The 12,073-nt window shown below is 37.4% G+C and overlaps 2 protein-coding genes across 7 annotated transcripts in view; one reads left to right on the top strand and one right to left on the bottom strand.

Annotated features, from left to right (window-relative positions):
* Positions 1-8,990, top strand: part of LOC126371825 (huntingtin-interacting protein 1) — a 58,455-nt gene extending 49,465 nt beyond the window's left edge. For 3 of the 6 annotated variants that reach the window (XM_050017190.1, XM_050017189.1, XM_050017191.1), the window contains 10 exons: positions 141-1,298; positions 1,366-1,728; positions 2,339-2,489; positions 3,077-3,228; positions 3,715-3,835; positions 4,342-4,568; positions 4,991-5,232; positions 6,134-6,363; positions 7,123-7,280; positions 7,557-8,990. In XM_050017190.1, coding sequence (XP_049873147.1) covers positions 141-1,298; positions 1,366-1,728; positions 2,339-2,489; positions 3,077-3,228; positions 3,715-3,835; positions 4,342-4,568; positions 4,991-5,232; positions 6,134-6,363; positions 7,123-7,280; positions 7,557-7,583 — 2,829 coding nt within the window. In that variant the 3' untranslated portion in view covers positions 7,584-8,990. The remainder of the gene's footprint in view (positions 1-140; positions 1,299-1,365; positions 1,729-2,338; positions 2,490-3,076; positions 3,229-3,714; positions 3,836-4,341; positions 4,569-4,990; positions 5,233-6,133; positions 6,364-7,122; positions 7,281-7,556) is intronic. The other 3 variants (XM_050017192.1, XM_050017194.1, XM_050017195.1) reach the window with 3 other exon arrangements.
* A 622-nt stretch (positions 8,991-9,612) lies between these two features.
* LOC126371848 (cold shock domain-containing protein CG9705) lies at positions 9,613-12,012 on the bottom strand. The gene is made up of 3 exons (XM_050017235.1): positions 11,823-12,012; positions 11,607-11,729; positions 9,613-11,077 (listed from the first exon to the last, which is right to left on the bottom strand). Exons 1-3 carry the CDS (start codon positions 11,927-11,929, stop codon positions 10,924-10,926), a joined length of 384 nt encoding a protein of 127 aa, XP_049873192.1. The 5' UTR covers positions 11,930-12,012; the 3' UTR covers positions 9,613-10,923.
* Between the last annotated feature and the right edge of the window lie 61 nt (positions 12,013-12,073).

The raw sequence follows: 12,073 nt of genomic DNA on the forward strand, positions 1-12,073 counted from the left end.
TTATTCTCTCGCATGTGTATAGAACATTATTATATTGCATGATTTTACAGACATTTTAGCATCTACTAACACCAGTTAGGTACTAGTTGAGGTACTAAACTAGTTTCTTTTTCAATTCACGTTCAATTTAATTCCATTAGGTACAGGGACATCGTATTAACAACTTGCAATTGGAGTTAGAAACTTTACGAATAAAACTAATAGATTCAGAAAAAAATCTTGAGATTCGGTGCAAGAAAATAAGTGATGAATTTTCTCAAAAAAATCGCGAATTAGAAGAGGGTCTGATTAGGAGGGAAACAGAAATAAAAGATGCACTTGAGAAAATGGCCCAGTTAGAATCCGAAATCGAAGTAACTAAAGAGAAATTTGAAGAAACAGTTACAGAAAAAGATAGGAAGGTAGCTAACCTCCAAGACAAATTAAATGAACTTATTCTTATCAAAGGCATCAATGATACAACTCTTAAAGAAATAGAAGTAGAAAAAGAAAAGGTTAAGGTTCAACTAGCTGAAATTTCTAATGAAAAGGAATCGCTTTTAAAAACATTAGCTGAGAAGGAATCGGAAATATCCAATCTGGGTAATACCATTAAAGAATTACAAACTCGAGAACAAATCCAAAAGACATCATTTGAAGAAATAGATAAAAATAAAACTAAAGAAATATCTGAACTACAAGAGCGATTGCAAAATGTAATTCAAGAAAAAGATAGTGAAATAAATGAGTTACGAAAAATTCTTCAAGATAAAACTGAGTTGCAAAAATCTGAAGGCGAAACCTTGATAAAAACAATTTCTGAACTAAAAACTTCGATCATTGACAAAGATAAAGAAATTGAAACTTTGACATCAAAATTAATGGAAACAACAGATGAACTAGAGAAACAAACGACAGACTTAGAATTATTAAAAAAAGAAAATGAATTAAAAATTACATTGTTAGAAGATAAACTTCAAACAGTGACACAATGTAAAGATGAAATAATCGACACCTTAACAGGCTCAATAGCTGAGAAAGACAATCAAGTCATAACCCTCAATGTTGAAGTGAATACGCTATCAGCAGATGTAGCAAGGCTAGAAGAAGAACTTAAAGAGACGCAGGCAGAGATGGAAATTGGTAAAAACGAGCTACTAACATTGAGAGAGGAACACGACCGCATAGTGGAAATTAATGAAAACAATATAGCTTTGAAAAACAAAGAATTAAGAAGTCTGAACGATGAAGTCGAAAAGTTAACACGAGAAAACGCTGAATTAATCTCGGAAAAGGATAAATTGACTGAAGAAAAACAGGTCAGTTTAATATTTGTGTTTTGTGACGTTCATTTTATTACAACTGTCTAATTCAAAATGTTGTTAGGTTTTGGAAAGTAAACTGAAAGAGGTCCAAGGAGCTTACGAGTCGAAAATTCAGGAGTACAAAAGTTTTCAAAACGAAAAAACTGATGCTGTTAATGAACTTAACAGTGTAATTGAAGAGCTTAAATCTGAATATGAACAACTGAAAGATTTAAAAGACACTGAAATTAAGAGACTGCATGAAAAAATACAGGACAGCGAATCAAAATTCAGTATTCAAGTTTGTGAAAAAGACGAAACTATCGCCAAGGCAGAGACCAATATAAACCAACTAAAAGATAAACTGGAAACGTTACAGAGTGAAAAAACAAAAGAGAAGGAAGAACTAAACGAAGTCGTGGATCAGAAAGAGAAAGAGATGCAGGTTAGGAATGAAGTGACGTCACGAGTGATTTTGTCCGTCGTTTGCTCTATCATATTCACTGATACGTTTGTTCGTCTTCCTAATATTTGTGGCTATCATACCCAACACACTACTCACAGACTTCATCTCATCAACTGGAGAAGGATAACCGTCTCTTATGTTTCAGTACCTTTGTCAGTGATGTAAAGATACAGACTTCCTTATGTTTATTTCGTTCATGCGTGACTTTTTCTCATAATCGCGTCATCCAACATCATTATTTATTACGTTTCTGTTGTTTATATTTGTGTTAGAGATTACAATCTTTGAATTTCTGATTTTGACTGTAAGTTCTATTTTAAATTATTGCCTTTATGAATATTATTCTTTTGTACTCTCACTTTGAATTTTAGAATAATTATTATAGTGTTTTTGTAGCTTCTAATCGTTGTATTTCTTGTGTATATTTTGTTGTAGTTAGAACGCTTAATCTAATGCATGTTTTTCTCTTTCCTTTTCGCCTACGCCTCGCGTGGACTGCGCACGGTCTTTTTATTCTACCGCATGGACTTGTGCCTTGGCTGGATACCTTCCTTCTGGCTGTATATATCCTTTGGATGGTAAATGGTAGAAGTTGGAAGTAAGACTGCAACACGCAGAAGGCAGCCGTTTGAACGCAGAGTGTGAATTGCAGGACTTACTTCAACATAATAGCGTACTCGAGGCAGACCTCGCTGCGGCGAAGAAGCAGTTGGAGGAGACTAAAATGGAACTACTCAAACGTAAGTTGAATTTTGTCTATTTAAAGCTACGAATAAATAATAATTTAAAGGTAGTTTTTAGCGTTGCTAAGGGGGTTTCGGACAAGTTTAAAGGGAAGTAATTAGTAAGTTAGTAAGATGTTTGCATGTCAAAATGTGTAGGTAGGTACTTATCGATTTAATTGAAAGGTGATATCGATTTAATCACCAGTAGCACTACTTTCGTGAATAATTTTGAGTAATATCAAGACAAAAGTATTTTAATATTATGCAGACTTACTTCAGTATTACATAATTATGTGTCATAATTTTGTTTATAATAAATCAATAAGCGTTCTCAGCCTTAAAACAGCGATTAGCCGTAAAATAATCTTTGTACTGATCACCGTCTCTTGAGCGTTCAATTCAACACTCAAGGATAGAACATCTACAGGCGATTCCCGATTCCACTTTTATTAATGAAACGCCAATAGCCCCGGAGTCTGTTGTCTGAGTATGTTAACTCGTTAGAAATAGAAATACTCTTTATTTGCTTTTGAAAAGGGTACATTAATAGATGGACCAAAACTTACGTTATACTCGTATCGCTAACTAATTCATTCCCACAGAGACTTCCCGACTAGTGAGTGTCGCGGGCTCCGCAGCATTGCAAGTGACAGACGAGGCTCTCGCAGCGCTAGAGCGTGGTAGCGCCTCCGAGACCAACCGCGCCGCCGCCGAACTCGCCGCTACAGCTTTACAGGATCTGGCACAGACTGAGGTAACATATACAATAAACAACAAAGAACCAGCCATAGTACATTCCGCAAGGGAAAAATTTCTACCGAACGATACACGGGAACGAAGGGTGCGGCGTCTAGTTGCTCCAGTACACGGAGCAATAAGAAACGGCGTCCCTTTAGTTATGTCATGGACCAGATTGTTTGTAAACGCTGCTTCTAGTACACAAAATTCAAAGATTTTTTTTTAGTACCAAAATTCCGTCGACAATATTTTCTTCAGGTTTTATGGTTGCCATTTTTGGAATATTTTTAAGATGGCCGATAAAACGTGAATAAGATCTACCTTTTAAATCACCTGTCAATTAACATCAGAACACTAAAATTGGTTGGATAGTGTTTAGAGGCTTGCGCCTGATGAAACAATCCTCGACGAGTATACCGCCCCTTCCCTTATTAAATATTATCCCTTTTTTGACTGTCGAATCTTCATAAAACTTAATAAAAATATATATTTCGTTGTTCAGGTGCAAGGCAACGAGGAGACCGTGGCGCGGTCAGCCATCGTCGCGGCACACAACACCGCGACGTTATCAGCGTACGCGACCGAAGTGTGCAACATATCTACTGACATGCAGCTTTCTGACAGTGAGTATACACGAAAATCGTATAGATACAAAACATTTAAGAAAATGAGAAACACAAAACACCTTTCTTAAAATATTTATAGGTATAGACTACTCTAAATGCACGCAATTTACAACGCGATGTTCAGAGAACTCCGTTTTAAAATTGGGTTAGAAAATTTATGATGACTTCAAATACGGAAGAAACCGTAGTTTAAGCATTAATTAAAAAAGGTATATTGAAAGATATTCTATATTGGAAGTAATTATAATTTTATATTTACCAAGCAAAAATCTTGTTTCGAAATACCATACCAGAATTATGAACCATGGAGAACCTACAATTAGTCACCCGAAAAAATCAATCTCTCTTTGTAAATATTCTCTCACCTCCATAAAGGAACGCCATCCTATATACTTCTTTGCCCACATTAGAGAGACACACAAACAATAGTGTTAGTTAGGGTTAGTTCAGCTGGACGGCTGACGTCACTAGACAAAATGCCCAGCTACGACACTACTCCACAGAACTAAGCAACGAATGCCGCGCGATGTTGCAATCAACAAAGCAATGCCTCGAGGCACTCAGCACTGGCAGTATTCCTGCCTCCGCGTGTGTGGAGGCGCGAGGCCACGTGAACATCGTGGCGCAGACCGCGGCCGCGGCTGACAGGCTCAACAGTGGCGCGAGGAGTGTGGACGACGAGCTGGCTGATATGGACAGCGCTATCGAGCAGGCCGCCTCGCAGATTGAGGTCAGTATACTTTACATCATAATAGAATAGGCACGGATATTGATTGACTGTTAAAAGCCGGATCTGACAAACCCTCAGGTTAGGTAAGTGTAAACGGCATAAAGCTAGTGAGATGATTGATGGCTGATGGATAGATGGACACACACATTCAGGTTTTCTTGTGACAGATTCAAGAGACCTTGTAGCAAAAGCGTTACAGTTGACCGACCATTAAAAGTCAGAGAGCTACTTGTGGACCTTGAGTTCTTTAAGTAATGACATTCGCAAAAAATTAAATGAGTGTTGGATGCGCTTTGGTCTTCATAAACCATGTCTTTAAGACAAATTGTGGTACAAATTGGGTTGAAAATCTGGGGCCTTTGGAAACAACTTTGGTGAAGTATTACAGTAGTTATGTAACATACAATAATTTAAATCAACAGGAGATGCTCAAAGCAAGTCGTGCTGGCGACTCGGGCGTGAAGCTAGAAGTGAACGAGAAGATCTTAGACGCATGTACCACTCTGATGGGCGCAGTCAAGATGCTCGTGCAGGACGCTCGGAAGCTGCAGAACGAACTGGGAGACCCTAAGACGAGGCAGAAGATGTACCGCCGCAACCCGCAGTGGTCCGAGGGACTCATATCTGCTGCTAAAGCGGTGGTCTTCGCTGCTAAGTTGTTGGTGTAAGTTTTTGAATACGTTCAAGGACTAAAGGATCTTCGGGCACGGTGAGGAAGCAACAGAACGACCTGGGTGATCCAAAGACAAGGCAAAACTCACAGGAGATGGAGGGACTGATCTCCTTTGTTCAAGCAGTGGTCGTCGAAATACCGATTTTTGATTTGACTGCTACTCCAAATGAATTAGGTAGTTTCCATGGTCAAGGATAAACTATGAAATTGCGATTTTTACTAAATAAAGATTAATCTAAAAGTGACAAAAAACGTTTTCTTCTTTTCTATTTAATAAAGAAAATAGTATTTTATGCAACAGTTGTATAAGAAGGGTCAAAAAATGCGAGTGGCGTGAGTTGCGATGTGAGCCTTGGCGAACATCGCAATAAGAGACGCCACGAGCATTTTTTGACCTAGTTATACAACGTTGCATACAATACTTTTTCTACGACGACGTAATTTTAAACGAAACACAAAAAAATTCCAATTTATTTTTCTACGCGCGGGAAAATGGCGGCAAATGTATACTTTTTTTTTATAGTATATCTATGGCACCAAACAAAGTAAAGGTGCCAGTTTCCAGGTCAAAAAAAAAACAACAACAATGCTTTTTTGGCGACATTATAGTACAGTTACACTTTGTAAACAATGCTTTTATAGGCCATAGAGCGTACACTTTTTCAAAGAGTTTAATTATGTATGTACTTATATTAGACTTTTTGGTTATTTAAATGCCAGATTAAAGTAGAGGAGTAGAAAAATGTAATAATAAGTGCTTTGGGCTTTTTCATACAAATTCCATAGTATTTTCGTGTTTTGACGTTTAGTAAAAGTGATTTGATTAGTTGGAAAGCACCCTATTGTCTGTGATTTGAGCTGTCGTGTTACAACGCAAGCGTGCGGTCCGCAGGTCGTCCGCGGACGAGGCGGTGGGCGCGGCGGGGCGCGTGGAGGGCGTGTCGGCGGCGGCGCACGAGGTGGCGGGCAGCACGGCGCAGCTGGTGGCGGCGTCGCGGGCGCGCGCGCCGCCCGCCGCGCCCGCGCTGGCGCGCCTCACGCGCGCCTCGCGCTCCGTGGCCGCCGCCACCGGCGCCGTCGTGGCCGCCGTGCGCGCCGGCTCCGCGCTGCAGCACGACCAGGGTGAGTGCCGGCCTCGCCTCGCTGAACTCGGATGTAACTCCAATTAGGAATATTTATGTTTACAACCTACATTTATACTTACGGGCTGTTTGAGTGGATATATTATGCTATTTATTTAATCGTAAACTTTAGCAAGTTGAATACCGCAGCATTTAATTATATTCTACACATAAGTACTTCAATCAACTTTAAATCGATTTGTCACGCTGATATGGGATACTGATAATCGTTTTTAAATTCTATGACACATTTACGCAGCCACAGCCACATGTCATCTAAAACCAACTTACAATCTGTGTTGCAGCCACTTTTTGATACAAAGTCCCATGATGATTTTTTATAGCTACTTAATAAAATTTCGGTAACTAATAGTAATCGCGAGCCGGTTTTCACGCACGCGGAATTAACAATTAGCTACCAAAACAATTCGTATTTGCTTACAAAAGCCACACCGTGTGCCGCTTTAACGAGAAAGCGTGAACGAGACATACATTCCGCGCTCGCTCTCCCTTACTCCTTAGCGGCTTACGGCGTAAAATCCAGAGGGAAAGAGGTACATCATTCCGTAGACACGGCGCCCTGTTGGTGCAGGGTGGAGTTACCGTTCTATGCATAGTATTTTCTTTTTGTATTATTGGCTGAACTGGACAGTCCAGCATTGAAACACAATTTATATTACTACTGCTTATACGCAGGTTGATACGAAGTTCTGAGACCCCCATCCCCCATATGTTTCTAACTTGTGTCTTTCCATCACAGAAGCCCTAGACACCTCAGCGTTGACGTTGACGGCGACCAGGCGGCTAGAGATGGAGTGCAAGGTGCGCTCGCTCGAGCTAGAAAGCGCGCTCGACGCCGAGCGGGCACGGCTGGCCGCGCTGCGCAAGCGACACTACCACCTCGCGCAGCAGGAAGAGGTGAGATAATCAGTTGTTATATTTTTTAAGGAATAATGTGGATATTTGAGAATGTAATATACACACCTCGCTGATTTTCATCCGCAAAGACACACAACTCACGACCCCAACGCCTAAATAAATAGAACATTATATATTGTGGCAACAAAGACGATAATGGAGTGAAAAGGCCTATTCGCAATCATGTGTTAAATGAACTAAGTCCAATAAAAAACTTGCAGACTTTTCATTCCTATTATATTATTGTTTTTTAATAATTTTTCTCTTTTTTTCCAGAATGGCAACATGACGAACGGAAAATAATAAATTATAAGAATAAGATCAACCCAAATGTTTGAAATATAAATTCGAGTCAATTTGTGTGAATGTTTTGTATGCGCACTAGCTTTTTTTGCCAAAAAAGCATTGGCATTATTAAATTAAATAAATATTATATTTGGAATTACCACGCAATTTAAACTATCACTATTGTACCTTTGAATTGACGAATCATTCTAAATCATGCATTTATTGTTTTTGCAACGAACTTTCTTTATTGCTTGACGTGTGCTGTTTGTACGAAATAAGGTTAAGAGAGAATGTTTGTCTTCCTTAAGATGAAGGCTCAATTTTGCTACCTTAGACAAAAGTGGGTACAGTCTGGTAAAACGAGAGTAGAATGCTATCATACGATCTAAATGGCAACATTTGTTTCAGCCCCTGTCAATGTGATTGATGAAAATGCAAGATTGGCTCAGTATTGCCAATTAATAGAAATTCTACTCTTTTTTCCCAAACTCTAAGGAATCCATGTCGTTTTGGGATTGTAATTTTGTAGTAGGGCTCTATTGAGAATATGTTTATACGATAGCTCTTTAGATTTTTATTTATTTATCTAAGAATGTTACATGTATCGGTTTCTACTTTTCAATAATTGTCACTGTAAGGTAGATTTACCGTGGACACCAAATTGTACTACATAGAAAATTAATATGATGGTGTAGATACATTGTATGATAAGCATTATAACGTAGGTGACGGCAGCTAAAAGGTAAGGCACGAGGCTGCGCGGTTTTTGTACGTATTTTGGCTTCGGTGTACGGACACTAAGTCTTCCCAACTTGCTGACCGTAAACTAATCGTCACTGTAAAGGTTAATGTAGACATCAACCTCTGTGTAAAACGTGTAGATAGTTATAGTGTAACATTTTGTAATAATTCGTAATAATAACGCGGGCATGTCAGGCTAAACACGCCTTTAAACTGTCCTAAGTTAGGGCACGATGAATTGATCGATGAAACAAGCCATTTTCACTTCTCGCATGTCACATTTCTCTGATAACTTGCCAACTCTAACAAGTTTATGGGACAGTAAGCTTTAAGCGAAGAGACTATGGAAAACGTGAATTGTTTAATGTACCTTACTGTATAGAAGTATGATTCACCTAAATATTCTAAATGTTGTTATGATTTATAATATGAATTAATTTTACAAATATGACGTAGTTTTAAGCTTTAATTACTATACAGACAGCATATTATGATTTATGACTTATATTAAATATATTTTTCTCTGCATTTGAAACACCACTAACACGTTTCATTTAGCTAATGATACCCTAAACCATTTTATTATCCTTTTGGATATAAATGTAGTAGAAATTCCGGATTTTCTTTTGTAATATTTATATCGCATATTTAATGTTTACTAATAAAAATATGTACACAATTCGTTGGCGTATTATTTTTACCCCTCACACCGTTGTTATAGAAGCCTGGTGACATTATCGGGACATCCTTCGAGATAATGTCTTGTACTACATTCAGATAAAACATAAATCGTTCTTCTACACACGCAAATCATTATGTTGCGAGCTTTATTTATTCGTAGGTTGCGAGGTTCTTTTTTAATTTTCTGAATTCATGATGTTGTGTCCCTTATCCTGGCACTGCCACCATCAGGGATCGGGACTCTGACTACACAGAAATGTCAATAGTTCGTCGCCAAATACCAGAATTTGTCGGTCTGCCATTCAAAAGTTATAAGCATTTTTGATGGCAGAATAAGGGACTCCATGATGTTAGTGAAATGGGTAGGTAGATCTACAAATACTTAAACGGTAGATTGCGTCAGATATTTTCACACACTAGGAGACTGATCCCTAGTTTGGTTTAGCACATTACAGGCTGATCACCTGATTGTCCGAAAGTAAGACGAATGTAGTCGTTACAAGAGTCATGTCAGGGGCCTTTGGCAGCTCAATAGAAACCCTGACACCAGGGTTGATGAGGTTGGTAATCCACCTCACAACTCACATGATAGAGAGAGAGACTAGGAAAGTAAAAGAATAAATAATGCTTACACATAATGTATTTCATACAATATTCGCTGTATTACTAATACTGCTATGTTGAACTAAACACAGTAAGCATGGCAACAGAGACTACATACATCAACTGAAATACTAAAACGGAAGTTATATGTGGAACACTATAAATGACAAACAGTCACACACATTGCTGTGACTATGTTAAAAATACTGGGTTTAAAATGCTTACAGGAATGTTATCTACGCAACTAAAATATCATATACACACAATAAACAATTTTAAAATAGATTTCTTAATTCATTATTACAACATTACTTGATTGATTGTTCATAACAACACAATTTGTGCAGACTTTGCTTTAATGCTAAATTATTATGATATTTTTAACTGAAAGACAAACTTTTTAAAGTAGGTATATGCGAAAGCTTAAAGAGGAAGATATTAAGATATACAAAAATATTACAATCTTACCTTTCAAAGTAATTCTGTAATATTTAATGACTTGTCTCTTGCTTAAGTATTCTACAAATAACAATTAAATTGTCCCAATAAAGACGTATATATTATAATGAAAAATCTTTATAGAATAATTATTTTCTTACAAATTAGGCCAATATCGATGTCTTATGTATGACACTACGAAGCTAGTTGCTGCAAGAAGCCATCGCCTTTCAATGTACCCAACTACAATTGATATCAAAATTCTTAAGAAGATGGTAAAAACTTTCGAAAATTTAGCACCACATGTTGGCTTCTCACTATAAAATACTGTATTTTTTGCAGTTAATATTCGTGATACAAACAACCATAGTCTTTTTGCGCTTAAATGATAAATTAAGAAAGAAGTTGTCAGAAGTTTTTATGAAGTATAGCAGAATTTAAAATTTTAAGTAATGTTAAAAGATTTAGCAGATGCTACAAATATGAATGTGCAGTCTTACAATAAATATTAAGTCAAGACTTAGGTAGCTTAGAACATTGGCCCATCGCATGCAGCTGTTTATTGGTCACTGATTTTTTGCCATGTCCTAGGACAGCCCGACATAGGTACTTATAGAAATAGAATACATAAATTAAGTAAATTAAATTATACAAGATGGTAGTGTTGGTGAATAAATTGAAAACAAGCATTGTTCTGATCAGTAATAGAAACATATTTTTCCACTGATTATTGACAGTTGTCTGCGATAGGCCTTAGATATATATTAAATATAATCAAAGTATATGGTAACATATATGGTTTGGAGCTTTGCACTTATGTGGCAAGGAGATTACAGGCAAAATAACTTTACAATAGTGATGGAGGTAATGATGTGGAGCGGTGTCTTGTATGTTACAGTGAAGCCTCGTCCCACTTGACATGCTTCTCTGGGGTCAGGTGGGCTATCCGCACATGAACCGCCTGGTTTTTCTCAAACTTTGGTGGTATCGGGCAAAGCCGGTATATAACTTCATCTCCAGGTAACGGCACATACTCACCTTCAATACTAAAACATTTTTCTACTTCAGTACAAAGAACTACTAATAAATAAATACCTACTGCCTATAGTAAAAAAATATTGAGATAACAGATAAATTGATGAGATAACAGTTGTCCTATAAAATAAATTAACTCTAATTAATGCAAATTAAATTCATGACACATGGCTTTTTCTACATTTTGCGTAAACAAGTTCCAACCTTGACCTCATGTTTTAAAAAATATCTGACATGTACCCTACCCATAGTTTACGTTTCACACTACTGTGTGAACATTTTCAGGTTTGAAACAATTATAGAATGCTTCATTATGTTTGCAACTCTTGCTTTTTACGAATACTAAAATGCTATAGTTTCACATTAAACGAGCCAGTGTTAGAATTCACCGTTTATTAGTATTTCGTGATTAAAACGAGTTTATAAGCAATTCATAAGTCAGTGCATTGTTCAACCTTGGAACTCACGCGGAATTTAGAATAGCCTAAATTTAGGTTTCTAAACTCATTGAATATTGACAGCCAATCAAGTTATACTCACTCAGAGATGTGTACGAATATATCATCCCCGCCTTTATCTGGAGAGATGAAACCATGCCCTTTTTCCCGGCAGAAAGATTTGATTTTACCGCTTTCCAAGGGGTTACCCAAAGCCCGTTCCGAACTAAAGATGAAAAAACACAAATCGTTAACAGTTTCATTAATAAAATATGGGAAATTCATAGTAAATATACAAAATTCCAATCAGTCCACATACGTCGACGCAGTCCTGTTTCGTCTCGTGATTATGGGGCTGGGAAGCTGCAGATGTGAATTTGTTTTGTTCGGCGAATCATCGCTATTGAAACCGTAGTCGTTAGACATGATTACCACACAATTAGATTAGTTTATAGAGTTATTTGAAATGATGAAATGATAACAGTGTGCGTTTCCGCAAGAACGAAAACAAAATGTCAGTCACCACAAAAATGTCAAAATCTATAGACTATAGATGTCTGATGAATTAGT

The sequence above is a fragment of the Pectinophora gossypiella genome, chromosome 13, assembly GCF_024362695.1.
Source record: "Pectinophora gossypiella chromosome 13, ilPecGoss1.1, whole genome shotgun sequence".
Lineage (NCBI taxonomy): Eukaryota > Metazoa > Arthropoda > Insecta > Lepidoptera > Gelechiidae > Pectinophora > Pectinophora gossypiella.

What these genes read in the sequence shown, in the direction of transcription:
- LOC126371848 (XM_050017235.1), bottom strand. Translation starts at nt 11,929, where the DNA reads ATGTCTAACGACTACGGTTTCAATAGCGATGATTCGCCGAACAAAACA. An exon ending in CGAAACAGGACTGCGTCGAC is followed by an intron (nt 11,730 to 11,822) that starts GTATGTGGACTG and finishes TTTCATCTTTAG; the next exon opens with TTCGGAACGGGCTTTGGGTA. An exon ending in ATATTCGTACACATCTCTGA is followed by an intron (nt 11,078 to 11,606) that starts GTGAGTATAACT and finishes AAAATGTTTTAG; the next exon opens with TATTGAAGGTGAGTATGTGC.